At 40.3% G+C, this 21,384-nt stretch overlaps 1 protein-coding gene across 2 annotated transcripts in view; it reads left to right on the forward strand.

Moving 5' to 3' along the window:
- The first annotated feature begins 2,984 nt into the window (after positions 1–2,984).
- Positions 2,985–21,384, forward strand: part of LOC121549134 (C-1-tetrahydrofolate synthase, cytoplasmic) — a 95,796-nt gene continuing 77,396 nt past the window's right edge. For both annotated transcript variants that reach the window (XM_041860996.1, XM_041860995.1), the window contains exons 1-15: positions 2,985–3,137; positions 3,588–3,697; positions 3,971–4,055; positions 5,532–5,591; positions 5,712–5,765; positions 6,238–6,374; positions 8,453–8,553; positions 9,068–9,204; positions 15,563–15,674; positions 16,227–16,354; positions 17,708–17,805; positions 18,209–18,382; positions 18,605–18,741; positions 19,177–19,223; positions 19,311–19,418. In XM_041860996.1, coding sequence (XP_041716930.1) covers positions 3,597–3,697; positions 3,971–4,055; positions 5,532–5,591; positions 5,712–5,765; positions 6,238–6,374; positions 8,453–8,553; positions 9,068–9,204; positions 15,563–15,674; positions 16,227–16,354; positions 17,708–17,805; positions 18,209–18,382; positions 18,605–18,741; positions 19,177–19,223; positions 19,311–19,418 — 1,479 coding nt within the window. In that variant the 5' untranslated portion in view covers positions 2,985–3,137; positions 3,588–3,596. The remainder of the gene's footprint in view (positions 3,138–3,587; positions 3,698–3,970; positions 4,056–5,531; positions 5,592–5,711; positions 5,766–6,237; positions 6,375–8,452; positions 8,554–9,067; positions 9,205–15,562; positions 15,675–16,226; positions 16,355–17,707; positions 17,806–18,208; positions 18,383–18,604; positions 18,742–19,176; positions 19,224–19,310; positions 19,419–21,384) is intronic.

Here is a 21,384-nt window from a genome sequence, read left to right on the forward strand (position 1 = left end):
CCTTCTCCCCACCTCTGCCTGATGGTCGGCGGCTGCCGAGCCATTACCGGACCAACCACTGCACCCTCAACAACCCATCCACGCCACCCGCTCTGTTCCCTGGATTATTCAGCCTCACTCGGGAATCTGTTAAATAAACACTCACCTTTGTCTCAACGTACCTTGTCCTGGTCTGCTTCTGGGTTCTGGCTTAGTAAACCGTGACATATTAAATCATGTCAATGATGATAAGTCAGGCCTATATGGGATAATCTTCTTTTCTTTTTTTTTTTTATGAAATGAGAATTTATTCTAATAAAATTATTTCAAATAGCAAACATTATTTTGCCATTTAAGGTGAAACGTATGAATGAAATATAGGCCTACCAGTGGAGGCTCCTCAGTGGACGAAGGGTAGGACCATCCTCCTCAGTGAATTTCATTTTATATAATTTTTATATAAAAATATACTAAATATATTCACGTCACCAAGTAATTGATTAAAACACACTGTTTTGCAATGAAGGTCTACAGTAGCCTCAACAGTACTCTCTGGGGTAGCACCATGGTGTAGCCGGAGGACAGCTAGTTTCCGTCCTCCTCTGGGTATATTGACTTCAATTCAAAATCTAGGAGGCTCATGGTTTTCACCCCTTTCCATAGACTTACACAGTAATTATGACAACTTCCGGAGGATGTCATCCAACCTATCAGAGCTCTTGCTGCATGAATTGACTGCATGAATGTTGTCCACCCAATCAAAGGATCAGAGAATTAATCTAGTACTGAAAGCATAAGCTACAGCTAGCTAGCACTGCAGTGCATAAAATGTGGTGAGTAGTTGACTTAGAGAGAAAGACAATAGTTGAACAGTTTTGAACAAATACATTTTTTCAAAAATGAAGGAGGAGCAACAAGAGAGAGAGAGAGAGAGAGAGAGAGAGAGAGAGAGAGAGAGAGAGAGAGAGAGATAGTTGTATTTCGTTGTATTTAAAAAAAATCTTTCACTTAAAGATTTGTATTATGAAAAGTACTATAGAAGTTTAATAAATTATTATTATTACTACGTTTCCCATACTCCTGATAGGTTGATATTTCATTCCGGGCGGGAGTAGAGAACATAGACGCAGCTGTTTAGTATCATATCACTTGACATGGTAACAGCAAGAGATCAACTGATCTATTGGTTTATTCTTGTGGGGTTTTGGTTGCAATCAAGTGTGTTTTAACACGCAGATGTAATCTCCCGTTAGTAACGTTTTAAGAAATCCAGCGACACCATGCAGGATCATATTAATCCTGGCAGGAGCACGTTAAATTATGCCTGTTTTTTTGTGATCGACCGAGGGTGTCCATGTGTGGTTGTATTATTTTCAAAACCACTGTAATTCAGTAAGTAAACACCTGAGGGCGCCATAGTTCTTAAAAGAGGGCTACTATCTCTATCAAACAGCTGGAGGAGTGGGAGACAACATGCGAAAAAAAGGCATTACAACCAACCAAGCAAAACCAGAGGCAATGAAGTGTTGTAAATATGTAAGAAGCAGATTGAACCCACTTTTTACAGGTAGTCTAATTGTGTCTCTTTTGAAGATTACCTGTCATTGTTGTTTGTGAACATTTATAAGCATTACAATTCATGTAATTGATGTTTATAATAATTGATAACACCTTCATAAACAATATGTAATTAAAGTATTCTGGCTTCAATGCTCAATTCACATCATGGCTCCATTTTGTAAGTGTGTTCTGTTCGGTTCCTTTGACTGAGTTCATCAAAGAAAAATGCAAAAATTGAGTCAAATAAGTTTAGTGAAAAGTACACATGTATGTACACTAAGGCAATGCCTAATGGAGATTTTTGTTTTTCAAGTCATGGTTTCATCAACCCAAATGCAAACTGTTTGATAAGTTTGTTTCTCCAGATTTCTTGATATTGGAAAATCGTTTCTCTGTAACTCAAAAGGATTCTTGCACTCACTCCAGTAAATCTAGTCTAGTTATTGAATGTGTGTGTTGGTTGTAGTAGTGGAGATTATTTGCAGAGCATAACACCCACTGAGGCTTTGGCTATGCCCTGTTGTGAAACTGTACAAAGGTGAGTCAGACTGACTCATTCATTGCAATGTACACACAGAGAAACAACAAGGTTAGCAGAGCAGTGTTCATTAGTGCATGCAATGGAAAATGCTTTAAAATGCTTTGCAATGGAACATGAAATTAAGTGTTACTTACTGGACAACCTCAGTAGTCCCTCCCTGTTCCAGTCAGTTTTTTTCCTGTTTGTTGCCTAATGAACATGGCCCAGGCCTTTCCTCTTACTCCGTCCAAAGCTGAGTTCTCGCGGGAGGTTGTTTTGTTTTCTTTGGCATGCAGAGGAAGAAGGAGGGGCAGAGAAAGAGAGTTATGGCTGGAAGAGAGTGAGAGAGCAGAGGGGCAGGCTCATTCCTGAAGAGAAAGCAACCTAAATTAACCTTCCTTGGATACAAAGAATTGCTTTTACTCAGTGGAAAAGTAGCGACTTTTGGTAGTAAAGGAGGCAAAAAAACAAGCTAGGTTGCCAAAAACATTTCAGACTGTCTTGTCAGAATGGATTCTGATTGGCTGGAAGTAGACCCAGTAGTTAGAGGGCCCAATACCCTTCCCAACCTCTGGGTTTCTGTTTAACCAAACCCCATTCCCCTGGATTTTTCGTTTGAGCCTACGAGTTGCAACTTTCCCTATGTTATACCCTCTCTCTAACCCAATAGCCTTGACAGGGAGACATTTATCTACCACGTTCAGTCCGGAGTAAGCAGGAATGCCACGGAAAAGTCCAGAGACTGTGATAAGGTACTGCTGGTAGCCTCCCAGTTGCACTGAGAGAGAGAGAGAGAGAGACAGCGAGAGAGAGAGAGAGAGAGAGAGAGAGAGAGGGAGAGAGAGAGAGAGAGACAGCGAGACAGCGAGAGAGAGGGAGCTACACACACACACACACACACACACACACACACACACACACACACACACACACACACACACACACACACACACACACACACACACGCACACACTGATAGGAGGAGTTTCCTAGACCACTATGTTGGAGTGTGGATCACTTGGTGGCTGACCTGGTCCTCAATAGACAACAGCCACATCTGGACATTGCATCAACTCTGGTAAGTAATTTTTCTATCTCTTGCGTTTCAACTTTTTATAATAATATAGTTATAATCTATTATTACATTATTATAACCTATTGCAATGTTGCATGTTAACAACTTCTGCAAGTAGTCATGGTTGTAGTCAATAGTAGTAACCTTTGAGGCAGTTGTCATATGTTGTATGGGTTTGCAGTGTTCTGGCTTGCACTATGAGAGCTTTGTGATTGACATTTGTAAATGAAAAGCGCTCTACAAATGTAATTTATTATTATAGTTGTAAATGTGGAAGCAATGGCACTTGTGATGTTTTCAATTGTTCATAATGGGATATCTGTTGCACTGTAGTTGTAGTGGATGCAGTTCCTTTCACTGTCCTCTGGGCCTCTTAAACTCCCCTTACCATCTAGCCATTGTTCTTTCTCCTCGTCTCTACATCCATCTGTCCATCCATCCATCTTTCTCCAGTTGTCAGCCATGCTTTCCTTCGCCGCCCTCACCCTCCGTCTAGGGTCCACAGGATGCAGAGGAGGCAGGCGCACCCTGGCGACAGTTGTCTCGGGAAACAAGATGTCTCAGTGAGTAGCCTATGACACCGTGGTAATTACTGTATGTTGGAGTGAAGGGGCCTCCTGGAGGTCATGGAGTTTGATATGGGGTGCTGAATGTTAAATTGTGTTTGTTCGTTCTCATGAGTGTGTTTTTAAGGCATTATAGGCATGGGCTTCATTGAAAGTGTTACCAATGTTTCAATGTGGTTGTTCTTTCTACGAGTGTGTTTATAATGCATTACATCGTCTTCATAGAAAGTGTTACCAATGTTACAATGTGGTTGTTCTTGTTCAACACAGGCTGGTGAGGGAGAGGTTGAAAGAGGACTTGGACAAGATGAGGGGCCAGTTCGCTGGCTTCCGGCCAGGTCTGGTAGTGTTGCAGGTGTGTCTTTTACCCTTTTCACACTATCCTGCGAAACCGAACTGTATCGTCCTGGCTTGTATATTTTCTTTTCACTTTTCTTTTCACTTCCCAGCACAGTTCCAGCAACTGTGGTGGAGGCGTAATGAGGCCGGCTCAGTACAGCTTGCTTCAGTTTGGCTCAACTCTGCTCAGTAGTGCGAAAGGCCCTTTTGTGTATCCTTCTTTATTTAATTACCAGAGTGTGTTCTTTTGAGCTCTTTTTCTTTACTTCTTAATGATTTTTTTTCTCGTCTACTCCCACACTGCTTCAAATGTGTTGATTGTTTTGCTCACTAGAAGGTGTGAGTGTAATTTGTTTGCTTCTGCCGTATAACTCTAGGCTACTTTACTGTTGATTTGTTTTCTAACTCTGAGGTTTCCTCTCTGTAACCCTACTAAGTCTTAAATAACCTTTGCTAAAATATTCAGAGGCCCAATTCATTCAAAATAACATAATAAACACTGAGTGTACAAAACATTAGGAACACCATCCTAATATTGATTTGCACCCCCTTTTGCCCTCAGAACAGTTACACAAGGATGCTGGCCCAAGTTGACTCCAATGCTTCCCACAGTTGGGTCAAGTTGGCCGGATGTCCTTTGGGTGGTGGATCATTCTTGATGTACACGGGAAACTGTTGAGCGTGAAAAACGCAGCAGCGTTGCACTTCTTGACACACTCAAACTGGTGCGCCTGGCACCTACTACCATACCCTGTTCAAAGGCACTTACATATTTTTTCTTGCCTGTTCACGCTTTGAATGGGACAAACACAATCCATGTCTCAGTTGTCTCAAGGCTTAAAAATCCTCCCCTTCATCCCCTTCTGGATTTCACAGGAGACATCAAAAAGGGGTCATAGCTCTCACCTGGATTCACCTGGTCAGTCTATGTCATGGAAAGAGCAGGTGTTCCTAATGTTTTGTACACTCAGTGAATAATGAAATGTTTTCAGTGTTCTTTCTTGTTTCAAATTCTAAACATTGTTTTGTATCCAAACACCACAAGTAGATTGTTGTTTTCTATTTCTTAGGGATACCTTCTGTTTTATCACTTACAATGAATCATTTGCATTTAGTTATACATTTAGTAATTAATTTAATCTCTACATGTATTCATCAGTTTGTGCTCAGCTTACTCTGTGGTAGGATAGCTGCTATACAGACTTGGGAACATGATACATGCTCTTTATTTGTTGTTGTTGTGTAACTGGAGAGTATTTTAGCTCCATGTTTAGCTTTTGAAACTGTGTAACTTGAGAAAACAACATACATATATTCTAGTTGTTTCTGTTAGTAAAATCCTATTTGGTGTGTGCATCTCTGCATGTGTTTACTATACTTAGAATAGTAAACAAACCTAAATTTGACCAACCACAAGGTCAAATAGTATTTCTAGGGGGTTTAGGGTTAAGGCTAGGTTAGTTATACAGGACTGTACGTGTGTGTGTTTCAGGTGGGTGACAGAGACGATTCTAACCTCTACATTAGCATGAAGCTAAAAGCTGCAGCTGAGGTAAGCACTGTGGCAGCAGAGGGCGTTGGTAACACATGCTAGCTATTTGATGTCATCTGTACTGTATACTTGCAATGAGAATGCTAATGCTAATGCTAATCACTGCCACCATTTCTATAGATTGGAATCAATGCCAACCATGTCAGACTGCCAAAGACTGCCACAGAGGATGAGGTAAGGACTACAGCTACTAGATCCATGTTATGTTTTGAAATACATGCCCCTATACGGCCAGAGAAATGTGTGTATTTCAACCCACTGGGCACACACTGGTTGAATTAACATTGTTTCCACATCATTTCAATGAAATTACATTGAACCAACGTGGAATAGACGTTGAATTGACATCTGTGCCCAGTGGGAAGAGACTGAACAAGGAGCATCTAAAATATAACATAGATATGGATACAACTTTAGGCACATTTGCCTCAGAGGGCCATTGAATCCTCTAGCTAAGCAAAAAAATACAGGCCTTGTAAAGCATTTGAAATATACAAAATTAAGCAAGTTTGTATTGTGATTAATCCTTAGATATGAACTTTTAAACAAGTTTGATATTATTTGAATAATAGGGCTATGTTGTTATTCTGTACTAGCACTTCCTCACCAATCCCTGACCACCACTCTAAAACCTTGGCCTACACAGGTCCTCCGTAGTATTGCAGCGGTCAATGAGAACCCAGAGGTCCATGGCCTCATTGTCCAGCTGCCCCTGGACTCTATCAACTCTATCAACACAGAGAAGGTGACTAATGCTGTGGCCCCAGAAAAGGATGTGGATGGGTGAGTGACAACTCTCACAGGAAGCCTGAATATGCTACCAGGGGTTCGAACCTAAATAATTTTCCAATCGTTTCGTTCTGAACATAACCATTCTTTTTTTCATTCCGTTCCCCTGTTTCGACCAGCAAAATAAAGTTCTGAACCGGTTCGAACCCCCCACAACGTACCGGTTTATATCGTTAAAATAAAATACGTTATTAACCGGTTCCCATGCTTTTAAAATAACGGTTCTGTTCTGGAACAGTATAGATCACTTTCGTACCGGGTTCTGATCCTGTTCCTTGATGTCGTTCTTTTCCAGTTTTCGGTTCTGTTCCCTGAACCGGTTCCAACCCCTGTATGCTGCTATTGATATTAACATCGAAACATACTATCACTATTACTATTGTTTGTACTGTGAGTAGTAGGCCTACTGTTACTACTGTTACTACTGTTACTATTAGCGTACACAGTCACACCCTCTCACAATAAGCTCATAGTGGCAGTGAGGAAATGTTTGTCTTGGTTTTAAAGTCACCAGGGTTTTTAAGTAATCAATCGTTTACTTTTTTACACTTAAAAAATACTTACATATTAATACAGCGTATAGTTCTTTATATTTGAGGGACAAACCTAATTTTAGCATAAGAGAGTCATTATACTGCACTTGCAATCCAGCAGCGTATTAGCCCAATGGACTCTGTTGACCTTTCTTGAGAGTGACATGACCTGCTGAAATCAGTCTCTATTTAGTTTCATTGTTCCTCAGTCTCTGAGCAAAAGATAAGTCTGTCAGCCGTAAATATATAAAATATACGTTTATTGGTCATAATAAGAGTTTCCCCACCCACCCAACACACACACACCCACCCACACATACACACACCCACCCACACATACGCAGACACGCACACTCACACACACACACACACACACACACACACACACACACACACACACACACACACACACACACACACACACACACACACACACACACACACACACACACACACACACACGCACACACCCCACCACCACTATGACCCCCCCCCCCCAAAACTCCCATACACTTTCACACACCACACCATCTCCCTGAGGCTCGGGTCTCTTCCAGTTCCATCTGACTCCCTTCGGTCTGGTTTCAGCCAACATTTCGCGAATGTCCAGAACTGTTTGTGCTGTCTTGCCAACTTCTATGGTCATGGCCATTTGGGCACCCTTGGGCTCTCGTCAAAAGAAGTGCACTATAAAGGGAATTTGGTGCCATTTGGGACGCAGACCTCCTATGGGCAAATAATGCAGTATCTTTGTTGTAGTGTGTACACAGCCGTTTGATTCAAGCACTGGTGTGTAACTAGAGCAAATATTTGGAGGGTATGTGATCGAGCTAGCGCATCAGTAAGATTTGTTGGAGGTGACACAATGGACCCTTTGAAGGGGTTTGGATAGTGTTTAGGCAGACTTGTACAAGTCATTTCTCAGCTTGTGGGAGAGCTTGGAAATGAAGCTGGTCCAATTTAGACTGTGAAGGAGAGTGATGAGTAAAATTGATTCCTTGTCCACATCTTAGGGTGGTAGTGATTTGTTCTGCAGGTCGTATAAACTATGACACAAATCAGAGGAGGCCCCAATATCAATCCAATGTCCCCAAAATACCTTCCGCCGATTGGGAGTTTAGAACATTTCCAGAAGCTCTCAGTTTATGGGAGTGTGTGTGGCACAGTCTGCATTTGTTTGTTTGGTTGTGTGTGTGTGTGTGTTTTATAGAGAGATAGAGAGAGAGAGAGTGGGGGGAGCAAGAGAGAGAGCGATGCTACCTATTCCTTACATTTACATTTTACATTTAAGTCATTTAGCAGAGCGACTTACAGTTTAGTCACATTATTATTATACTTTTTTTCTTTTCTTTTTTTTTTATACCCCCTGTGGGAATCGAACCCACAACCCTGGCGTTGCAAACGCCATGCTCTATCAACTGAGCTACATCCCTGCCGGCCATTCCCTCCCCTACCCTGGACGACGCTGGGCCAATTGCGTGCCGCCCCATGGCGTGTGAAATGTGATGGTATAGATTTGTATGGTTTGTGTGTTCTCAGGCTGACCAGTATCAACGCGGGGAAGCTCTCTCGGGGTGACCTGGGGGACTGTTTCATCCCCTGTACTCCTAACGGCTGCATGAAGCTCATTAGTCAGACAGGTGAGGGTCACACACCTCTTACTGTTGCCATGGAGATTATTGTATAGTAGCCGATGAATATACAAACACTTCCCTTGAAACACACACAAGCACGAAACTGGATACATAAAGGCAGTATAGATTTTTTCTTGTTTAGGATGCTTGTCAGGGTCATAATTGGGTTTGTGCTTTACTGACACATTTCTCATACTGTATGACCTGACCTGACAATATTTTCATGATATAACATTCTAAAATAAAAATGTACGTTATAATTACTAGATTTGTGTGTATTGGGTATATGTTGTGAAATTGTTAGATATTACTTGTTAGATATTACTGCACTGTCAGAGCTAGAAGCACAAGCATTTCGCTACCCCCGCAATAACATTTGCTAAACACGTGTATGTGACAAATAACATTTGATTTGATTTGATTTAATGAAAAACATCAATCACATCAAAATTGCCAAGTGTGTGTGTGAGAATGAAATGGAGCAATGTGTAATGGTCACCAATTTTATCTGTACGTATAGGCACGTCAGTGGCAGGGAAGAACGCTGTGGTGATTGGCCGTAGCAAGATTGTGGGAGCGCCCATGCACGACCTGCTTCTATGGAGCCATGCCACCGTGACCACCTGTCATTCCAAAACAACTGACCTGGCTGCCCAAGTAACACCCTCTAACCTGACCCCAGATCTGTGTGTGCTGTCTTGCCAACTGCATTGCTGTCATTTGGTGTGACTATGATATAAATAAAGAGACGGCAGAACAGCACAAACATATCTGGACTCAGGCTAGCATCCCATCCCCCATCCTATAATCACTTGGTTGAAAGGTCATGTCCTTCCTCTCGCTAATTTTTTCTGCATCTGTTGAAGCATGAAATGGTCCCCTCTTGTAATCGTCACCCTCCTCTTGAATCATTGACCACCATTTAGTGCATTTATTTTTTAATAGATCCACAATTGTCATTAAAAAAGTTGGTTTCATCAACTAACTCCACAAATGTGCTCAGTGATGATACATTCGGCTAAAATCCTTTATTTAGATGCAATATGTGTGTTAAAAAATATACTGTATATACTGAACAAAAATATAAACGCAACATACAACAATTTCAAAGATTTTACTGAGTTATAGTTCATACAAGGAAATCAGTCAATTGAAATAAATAAATTAGGCCCTAATTTATGGATTTCACATGACTGGGCAATAGGCGCAGCCATTGGTGGGCCCAGTGGGTGGGCCTGGCTCCCACCCACTTGGGAGCCAGGCCCACCCACTGGGGAGCCAGGCCCACCCACTTGGGAGCCAGGCCCACCCACTGGGGAGCCAGGCCAAGCCAATCAGAATTAGTTTCTCCACTCAAAAGTGCTTCTTTACAGACATAAATACTCCTCAGCACCAGATAAATAACTTTTTGTGCATATGGAACATTTGGGGAATATTTTATTTCAGCTTATGAAACATGGGACCAACACTTTACATGTTGGGTTTATATTTTTGTTCAGTATGTGTGTGTGTGTATATATATATATATATATATATATATATATATATATATATATATATATATACAGTGGGGGAAAAAAATTATTTAGTCAGCCACCAATTGTACATGTTCTCCCACTTAAAAAGATGAGAGAGGCCTGTAATTTTCATCATAGGTACACGTCAACTATGACAGACAAATTGGAGAAAAAAAATCCAGAAAATCACATTGTAGGATTTTTAATGAATTTATTTGCAAATTATAGTGGAAAATAAGTATTTGGTCACCTACAAACAAGCAAGATTTCTGGCTCTCACAGACCTGTAACTTCTTCTTTAAGAGGCTCCTCTGTCCTCCACTCGTTACCTGTATTAATGGCACCTGTTTGAACTTGTTATCCGTATAAAAGACACCTGTCCACAACCTCAAACAGTCACACCCCAAACTCCACTATGGCCAAGACCAAAGAGCTGTCAAAGGACACCAGAAACAAAATTGTAGACCTGCACCAGGCTGGGAAGACTGAATCTGCAATAGGTAAGCAGCTTGGTTTGAAGAAATCAACTGTGGGAGCAATTATTAGGAAATGGAAGGCATACAAGACCACTGATAATCTCCCTCGATCTGGGGCTCCACGCAAGATCTCACCCCGTGGGGTCAAAATGATCAGTCCCAGAACCACACGGGGGGACCTAGTGAATGACCTGCAGAGAGCTGGGACCAAAGTAACAAAGCCTACCATCAGTAACACACTACACCGCCAGGGACTCAAATCCTGCAGTGCCAGACTTGTCCCCCTGCTTAAGCCAGTACATGTCCAGGCCCGTCTGAAGTTTGCTAGAGTGCATTTGGATGATCCAGAAGAGGATTGGGAGAATGTCATATGGTCAGATGAAACCAAAATAGAACTTTTTGGTAAAAACTGAACTCGTCGTGTTTGGAGGACAAAGAATGCTGAGTTGCATCAAAAGAACACCATACCTACTGTGAAGCATGGGGGTGGAAACATCATGCTTTGGGGCTGTTTTTCTGCAAAGGGACCAGGACGACTGATCCGTGTAAAGGAAAGAATGAATGGGGCCATGTATCGTGAGATTTTGAGTGAAAACCTCCTTCCATCAGCAAGGGCATTGAAGATGAAATGTGGCTGGGTCTTTCAGCATGACAATGATCCCAAACACACCGCCCGGGCAACGAAGGAGTGGCTTCGTAAGAAGCATTTCAAGGTCCTGGAGTGGCCTAGCCAGTCTCCAGATCTCAACCCCATAGAAAATCTTTGGAGGGAGTTGAAAGTCCGTGTCACCCAGCGACAGCCCCAAAACATCACTGCTCTAGAGGAGATCTGCATGGAGGAATGGGCCAAAATACCAGCAACAGTGTGTGAAAACCTTGTGAAGACTTACAGAAAACGTTTGACCTGTGTCATTGGCAACGAAGGGTATATAACAAAGTATTGAGAAACTTTTGTTTTTGACCAAATACATATTTTCCACCATAATTTGCAAATACATTCATAAAAAATTATGAAAGTTTTTTTCTCATTTTGTCTGTCATAGTTGACGTGTACCTATGATGAAAATTACAGGCCTCTCTCATCTTTTTAAGTGGGAGAACTTGCACAATTGGTGGCTGACTAAATACTTTTATCCCCACTGTATATATATATATATATATATATATATATATATATATATATATATATATATATATTTATATATATATATACAGTGCATTTATTCAGACCCCTTGACTTTTTCCACATTTTGTTATGTCACAGTCTTATTCTAAAATTGATTAAATAGTTTTTCTCCCTCATCAATCTACACACAATATCCCATAATGACAAAGCAAAAACTGGTTTTTAGAAATTATTGCAAATGTATAAAATAAAATAAAACTGAAATTCCTTATTTAAATAAGTATTCAGGCATTTTCTATGAAACTAGAAATTGAGCTCAAGCGCATCCTGTTTCCATTAATCATCCTTAAGATGTTTCTACAACTTGATTGGAGTCCACTTGTGGTAAATTCAATTGATTGGACATGATTTGGAAAGGCACAGACCTGTCTATATAAGGTCCTACAGTTGACAGTGCATGTTAGAGCAAAAACCAAGCCATGAGCCACTATTTTTTACATTGTAGAATAATAGTGAAGACATCAAAACTATGAAATAACACATATGGAATAATGTAGTAACCAAAATTAAACAAATCAAAACATATGTTATATTTGAGAATCTTCAAATAGCCTTGATGACAGCTTTGCACACTCTTTGCATTCTCTCAACCAGCTTCATTTAACAGGTGTGCCTTCTTAAAAGTTAATTTGTGGAATTTATTTCGTCTTAATGTGTTTGAGCCAATCAGTTGTGTTGTGACAAGGTAGGGGGGGGGGGGTATACAGAAGATAGCCCTATTTGGTAAAAGACCAGGTCCATATTATGGCAAGAACAGCTAAAATAAGCAAAGAGAAACGACAGTCCATCATTACTTTAAGACATGAAGGTCAGTCAATATGGACAATTTCAAGAACTTTAAAAGTTTCTTCAAGTGCAGTCGCAAAAACCATCAAGCGCTATGATGAAACTGGCTCTCATGAGGACCGCCACAGGAATGGAAGACCCAGAGTTACCTCTGCTGCAGAGGATAAGTTCATTAGAGTTACTAGCCTCAGACATTGCAGTTCAAGTCACAGACACATCTCAACATCAACTGTTCAGAGGGCTGTGTGAATCAGGCCTTCATGGTCGAATTGCTGCAAAGAAACTAATACTAAAGGACACCAATAATGAGAAGAGACTTGCTTGGGCCAAGAAACACGAGCAATGGACATTAGACCGGTGGAAATTTGTCCTTTGGTCTGGAGTCCAAATTGGAGATTTTTGTTTCCAACCGCCGTGTCTTTGTGAGACACGGTGTGGGTGAACGGATTATATCTGCATGTGTAGTTCCCACCGTAAAGCATGGAGGAGGAGGAGTTATGGTGTGGGGGTGCTTTGCTGGTGACACTGTCTGTGATTTATTTAGAATTCAAGGCACACTTAACCAGCATGGCTACCACAGCATTCTGCAGCGATATGCCATCCCATCTGGTTTGGGCTTGGTGGGACTGTTTTTCAACAGGACAATGACCCAACAAACCTCCAGGCTGTGTAAGGGCTATTTTACCAAGAAGGAGAGTGATGAAGTTCTGCATCAGATGACCTGGCCTCCACAATCCCCCGACTCAACCCAATTGAGATGGTTTGGGATGAGTCGGACGGCAGAGTGAAGGAAAAGCAGCCAACAAGTGCTCAGCATATGTGGGGACTCCTTCAAGACTGTTGGAAAAGCATTCTAGGTGAAGCTGGTTGAGAGAATGCCAAGAGTGTGCAAAGCTGTCATCAAGGCAAAGGGTGGCTATTTGAAGAATCTCAAATATAAAATATATTTTGATTTGTTTAACACTTTTTGGGTTACTACATGTTTCCATATGTGTTATGTCGTAGTTTTGATGTCTTCTCTATTATTCTACAATGTAGAAAATAGTAAAAATAAAGAAAAACTCTTGATTGAGTAGGTGTGTCCAAACTTTTGACTGGTACTGTATATATAAATTAGCTAAAATCAGGGGTTGGAACAGGTTCAGGAAACAAGAACCGAAAACCAGAAAATGATGACATTTTTCAAGGAACAGAATCAGAACTGGGAACGAAAGTGATCTAAACTCTTTCGGAACAGAACCATTATTTTAACCCTTTGAGACCTACGAACACACTGGTGTGATCATTCTACAGTTGTCCCTGCAGTGTACGCTCAAACCGGTGTGATTAGAACACTTATTTAGGACGTCCAGTTACGATTGATGCAACAGTCAGCATTTGATCTGGCCACACTGTTTTTTCACAGAAACATATTGCACAAACACAGTCTTTACAATGTTATATCCTCAATGTGAGCAGTTTATTTTTGGATGCAATGTTCAGACATTCACTGAAGTAGAAACAGCATAACACAATTGTCATCCAAACCGGAAAATGTAGGCTACATTAGTCATAGCGCTAACTGAGGAAAGAGTGACCTAACACAAGCGGTCATATTTATTTAACTCTCGGCTGACAGAAATCATAATATGAATTAGCAAATAGCAATTACTATTTACAATTCATCACATCACGGGTGACCTCACCAGCAGTGAACGAAATAATTCAGTAAAATACTTTCTAAAAATGGGAAGTAATCCGGCGATGGGTAGTTTGTTTGTGTCAACCAAAAATAAGGAGTTACAAGATGAGTTGGGTCTGTTTGCAGTATGCATGTTGAAGGGGGTGTGTTGTCTACCATCATTCACTTCCATTTTTCACTTCCGGAAGTTTACTCAAAAGACGAGTGAACCATCCCTTCACCCCGTTTTGTTATAACATCTTTGGTCTAACAGATGTTTACTCGACAACCAGAATGCATTGTATGATGTCAACAAACATGGCGCCAAACATAGCTGGAAATTAGCTTAGCATTAGCTCATCATAATCAGTACAACCTTCAAAAAAGTATTTTACACACATCATATGTGTCCATTACAATTTAGGCAAGAATCGAAATGCATGATTTGTCACCAGTACTTGAAAATATGTGAATAAAACAGTAAAGTAATTATGCTCCATACATACATACGGTGTCGAGTAAAACGACAAAAGTGCCTATGCAAAGCCCTCACTATGTCACTCAGAAACGTATTCCAGTGTCTGCCTGCCAGCTGAACATCTTTGCCAGTGTGTGAGCGTGTGCAGGCTTCATGCTCCTCCCCCTCCGTAGCATAGGCTACTGTAGCCTACTGATGTTACAAACGTGATTTAGAAATTAGGGAGAGAGATTTTTAATTAGAGGGGAATGGATTAACTTTTTCAATTCTAGTTAAGGATACTAGTTATCATGTTTGCTATTGGATTTATTAATTACAAAAAGGTAAGTCGCATTTTTATTTTAATTCAGGTGCCGCTTTGCACACACAAGCTTGTTAGCTAGCTTTGGTCCAACGTTAAGCCAAATCTCGGAAGTTCAAAGACAGTAAAAATTCCTCGATAAAAGCCGCTCCTCCGTAGGTATAATTCTGTGGAACTAATTCAGGTAACACATGTCAAACCGAGCCTCCTTTGCCACTCTCTCTCCCCACAATTTCAGTTGCATCTCTCGCCCTACACTTGTCTGTCCAATGTAAACAACTATAGCTTGCAAGCTGCTTTATCCACACTGATTGGTGAAGTAATTTAATATCGAGCTAAATGTAAAAAAATATGATTTCAGAGGTTTTAAACAGAACAGAAAGGAACTATATAAACTGTACTTTTTGGATGTGAACCGGTTCAGAACTTTATTTTGCTGGTCTGAACTGTGGAACGGAATGAAAATAATAATGGTTCTGTTCAGAACGAAACGATTGGAAAATGGTTAAACTATATTTTCTAAGATGTAAAGATATACCCTAAAACAATAAGACTGAGAGCTAAAGGGTCTAAATCTATGTGAATGTATGACATTTTAACCCTTTTTCCAGGTGGGAAGGGCAGACATATTGGTGGTGGGTGCAGGCAAGGCGGAGATGGTGAAAGGCGAGTGGTTGAAGGAGGGTGCTGTGGTTATTGACTGTGGCATCAACCACATCCCAGGTATGTATAACAACTATTTTGTCAATCACAACCCAAGGGCTACATCAAGTCAAATCAAATTGTATTTGTCACATGCGCCGAATACAACAGGTGTAGAACTTACAGTGAAATGCTTACTTACAAGCCCTTAACCAATAATGCAGTTTTAAGAAAAATATGTGTTGAAAGTAAAAAATAGAGCAGCAGTAAAATAACAGTAGCGAGGCTACATACAGGGGGTACCGGTAAAGAGTCAATGTGCAGGGGCACAGGTTAGTCGAGGTTATTGAGGTAGTCTTGAATAGCATCCAGTGTCCTTACCGATCATTGGTGATTAAGAACAGGAGAGGAGGAGAGGAAGCCATTTAACACTATTAGAACGAAGCAGAAGTCTCCTTTTAAATTCTTCCTTGTCTGGTGCCAGTCTGTTTCTGCTTTAGCCAACTTGTCATTAATGCAACAATGTGATGATGTTGAATGTAGAATGTCCAGTAGCCAGGCTACTACTTGGGTTCTCAGTGACCATCAACTTCAGCCTTTTGAACTTTGACCCTGACCATTTGACCCCCACAGATGACAGCAAAGCCAGTGGGACGCGGGTGGTGGGGGATGTGCATTACCCCTCTGCCAAGGAGAAGGCTGGGTTTATTACCCCTGTGCCCGGGGGAGTGGGACCAATGACCGTTGCTATGCTCATGGAGGTAGGCTGTCATAAATTCAATTATATTACTTTTGAGTGTTTTTCGGGCAAAAAATATATATTCAATATTGACAGAGTGCATTCAATTTACTTTCTCACATGAACGTCAAACAGACTTATTTTGGCTTTTTGCATTTGTGTAGTTATCAGTTTTGTTTTAAAATAATTTGTCTGAAACAAATTTTGGCCATATTATAATGCACAGAAACTCATTTTGAGCCACGGGGGACAATTAACATTCCTGATTAAATTGTTTTAATTTCCTCTCTAAGATAAAGATACTAAATTAATACAAAATAATAGATAGGACTTTTTCTTTTTCGTACATATTCTTGACAGTCTATTTTATAGGCATTACCACATAAATATCTTGGCTTTGACCCTGCCATGGCTGCTTGCAGCTATTCTTTTTTGTTATGTTGCCAACAACACAGAAGTAAATCTACAGTGGTGGAAAAAGTACCCAATTCTCATACATGGGTAAAAGTAAAGATACCTTAATAGAAAATTACTCAAGTAAAAGTGAAAGTCACCCAGTAAAATACTACTTCAGTAAAAGTCTAAAAGTATTTGGTTTGAAATATACTTAAGTATCAAAAGTAAATGTAATTGATAAAATATACTTCAGTATCAAAAGTAAAAGTAAAAGTATAAATAATTTCAAATTCCTTATATTAAGCATACCAGACGGCATCATTTTCTTGTTTATTTTTTTATATACGGATGGCCAGGGGCACGCTCCTACACTCAGACATAATTTACAAACGAAGCATGTGTTTAGTGAGTCCACCAGATCAGAGGCTGTATGGATGACCAGGGATGTTCTTTTGATAAGTGTGTGAATTAGACCATTCTATTGTACTGCTAAGCATTTAAAAATGTAATGAGTACTTTTGGGTGTCAGGGAAAATGTATGGAGTAAAAAGTACAAAAACATAAATAGTAAAGTAAAGTACAGAAAACTAGTACTAATTTCAAGTATTTTTACTTAAGTACTTTACACCACCTTAAATATATTATTTGTTACTGTAATTAAAATGGAGGCCCTAGTTATGCACTTACTGGCTACATCCCAAATGGCACCCTATTCCCTATATGGGGCACTACTTTAGAAAAGATCCCTATGGAACCTGGTCAAAAGTAGTGCTCTAAATAGTGAATAAGGTGCCATTTAGGACACATACTGTCTTTCTCCTTCATTGCTTTTGAGTGCCCTTTTTCTCTGTGTAGTTTTAAATGAGGATGTTTATGTTATTATGATTTTACTTAACTGTTGATCATCTTTGGGGACTTTTTTTCTTAAATAAAAACAACAACTGTTTCATCTCGTGTTGTCTTTCTTTGTCATTTCTAGAACACTGTCCAGAGTGCAAAGCGCTTTCTCAAGACGTACCAGCCAGGAAAGTGGAACATTTCCTATGCCAAGCTAAAGCCACAGAAACCTCAACCCAGGTATAGACTTGATATCCTTGCTACATCTTCACACACTTTAGAGGACTTGCCACAATTGTGCCTTTTACACTTATCTCAAATTAATTTATGTTTCATATAGGTGACCCCGTGATAATCAGTAAATTAAATGATGAATCAATCGATCAGTCAGCCAATAATTTAATCAGTCATTCATTTAGTCAGTCAACCAATGCAGCCAATACAGTTATATCTTTATATTGCCACTACAGTATCAATTTGACAATAACTAAGGGTCAAGTCCCAACAGTAGTCGCCATAAGGACAACCACATTAGTAAAGAGAACGGGGAGAATTGGCATCACTGTAGGCCTACATCAGTATGATGTCATTTATGAGATCAAGGAAGCTCTCCACATGCTGTAGCTAGTGTGACCTTTTTCAGTGACACCGCGATCGCACACTCCTTCACGCCAAAGACAATAGGCCGTCTGGCCAGGGAGGTTGGCCTCTTCTCAGAGGAGGTGGAGCTCTACGGGATGACCCGAGCCAAAGTTCGTCTGGAGGTCATGAACCGCCTCAAGGCACAGCCTGATGGGAAATATTTGGTGGTCACAGGGTAAGGGTAGTAAAACTTGAAAGACTGGGCCCAATGGGACAGTACCCAATACTCTAGGTCACATCACATACCGATATGCAGTATGTGTACCAATTAACATTGGCACAGAAAGGTCATTATGAGCCTGTATGGGATATGCCCTGGCCTCTGTGTCCGGAAATGGCAAATTCTGACAAATGGCACAACATCGTATCTGTAAGGCCTTTGACTTCCTCCTTGCAGGATCACGCCAACGCCACTGGGCGAGGGAAAGACAACCACCACTCTGGGGTTGGCACAGGCCCTAGGGGCACACTTTCATGTCAACAGTTTTGCCTGTGTACGCCAACCCAGCCAGGGCTCAAACTTTGGGGTCAAAGGTGAGTTTTTTTAGACTAAACATACTGCTTGGTGTTTCTGTCTTTTAACTTATTTCACAACTGGATGACCCAGTTGTTAATTTGTTTTAAAATATATATGAATCCAGCTAATTTGTCTGACAAATCACAAGATTTTCTCTGACGAATCAGAAGAATCACAAGATAGCATACACAGTTGTCGTTGTGTAGTCTCATACACATGCACAAACCTTCCACATATTAATAGCACATAATTTATGCTAAACTTAAAGTGAACCATGTGTTTCTCAAGTTGGTTTTCAGGCCGCAAAGTGTACTCTGTCATAAACCATTTATAATCGATTTGTAAATAGTTTGTTAATCATTTATTAATCATTACTCCCACATTTGTAAAGATAATTATACACACATGTTTAAACAATTACAAAATGTACTTTGATTATGACTTCTATGTAGGTGGTGCTGTTGGAGGTGGTTATTCCCAAGTCTTTCCTATGGAAGAGGTATAGCACTTTCTATTCCTCCCTTAGATACATCTATGGTCACATTTGAGTGCAGTCTTTCAATTTGTTCTACCTCACTGATTCCAGGTCAGTCTCCACCTCACCAGTGACACACAGGCTGTCATGGCAGCCAGTAGCCTGGTGGTGGACACCATCAATGCACGTGTGTTATCCGAGTCAACACAGTCAGATAAGGTAATAAAAAACAATATAACATTAGTCCCAATATTATTTGGTCTCTCCATTTCAAAATCCTATTTCAACTGTTCTTTACTTTGTTTACTAGGAAATTATGTGGTATGTGTGCTTTCTGTTACTTCCAAAACAAAACTTGGTAACTACATGATTTAATATTACATGTAACAGTGCTCCTTCACATTACTCACACAACAAACATTTTATTTTATTTTATTATAAAATCGTCTTCAGAAAGTATTCACACCCCTTGACTTTTTACACGTTTTGTTATGTTACAAAGTGGGATTAAAATTGATGTAATTGTCATTTTTTGTCAATTATCCACACACAATAATCTGTAATGTCAAAGTGGAAGAAAAAGTATATGATTTAAAACAATTTTATGAAAAATACAACACTAATATATCTTGATTAGATACAGTTGATGTCGGAAGTTTACATACACCTTAGCCAAATGCATTTAAACTGGAAAAAATTGTGTTTGACCAGATACAATGCTATTTGACTGTAAACAAATTGACAGCAAACTTTCAGCATGCTTATAGAGATGGCCATTCAACAAGCACTTACACAAATGACTGATGATTGGCTGAGAGAAACTGATGATAAAAAGATTATGGGGGCTGTTTTGTTAGACTTCAGTGCGGCTTTTGACATTATCGATCATAGTCTGCTGCTGGAGAAACATATGTGTTATGGCTTTACACCCCTTCCTATAATGTGGATAAAGAGTTACTTGTCTAACAGAACACAGAGGGTGTTCTTTAATGGAAGCCTCTCAAACATAATCCAGGTAGAATCAGGAATTCCCAAGGGAAGCTGTCTAGGCCCCTTGCTTTTTTCCGTCTTTACTAACGACATGCCACTGGCTTTGAGTAAAGCCAGTGTGTCTATGTATGCGGATGACACAACAATATAGACGTCAGCTACTACAGCAACTGAAATAACTGCAATGCTTAACAAAGAGTTGCAGTTAGTTTCGGAATGGGTGGCAAGGAATAAGTTAGTCCTGAATATTTCCAAAACTAAAAGCATTGTATTTGGGTAAAATCATTCACTAAACCCTAAACCTCAACTACATCTTGTAAGGAATAATGTGGAAATTGAGCAAGTTGAGGAAACTAAACTGCTTGGAGTAACCCTGGATTGTAGACTGTCATGGTCAAAGCATATTGATACTACAGTAGCTAAGATGGGGAGAAGTACACTACCGTTCAAAAGTGTGGGGTCACTTAGAAATGTCTTTGTTTTTGAAATAAAAGCTTTTTTTTTGTCCATTAAAATAACATCAAATTGATCAGAAATACAGTGTAGACATTGTTCATGTTGTAAATGGCTATTGAGCTGGAAACGGCTGATTTTTAATGGAATATCTACCTAGGCGTACAGAGGCCCGTTATCAGCAACCATCAGTCCTGTGTTCCAGTCTCAACGTCAACAGTGAAGAGGCGACTCCAGGACGCTGACCTTCTAGTAAGAGTTGCAAAGAAAAAGCCATATCTCAGACTGGCCAATAAAAAGAAAAGATTAAGATGGGCAGTCTGAGATATGGCTTTTTCTTTGCAACTCTGCCTAGAAGGTCAGCATCCCGGAGTCGCCTCTTCAATGTTGACATTGAGACTGGTGTTTTGCGGGTACTATTTAACGAAGCTGCCAGTTGAGGACCTGTGAGGCGCCTGTTTCTCAAAGTAGACACTCTAATGTATTTGTCCTCTTGCTCAGTTGTGCACCGGGGCCTCCCACTCCTCTTTCTATTCTGTTTAGAGCCAGTTTGCGCTGTTCTGTGAAGGGAGTAGTACACAGCGTTGTACGAGATCTTCAGTTTCTTGGCAATTTGTCGCATGGAATAGCCTTCATTTCTCAGAACAAGAATAGACTGACGAGTTTCACAAGAAAGTTATTTGTTTCTGTCCATTTTGAGCCTGTAATCAAACCGACAATTGCTGATGCTCCAGATACTCAA

Source organism: Coregonus clupeaformis, chromosome 33, assembly GCF_020615455.1.
Source record: "Coregonus clupeaformis isolate EN_2021a chromosome 33, ASM2061545v1, whole genome shotgun sequence".
Classification (NCBI taxonomy): domain Eukaryota; kingdom Metazoa; phylum Chordata; class Actinopteri; order Salmoniformes; family Salmonidae; genus Coregonus; species Coregonus clupeaformis.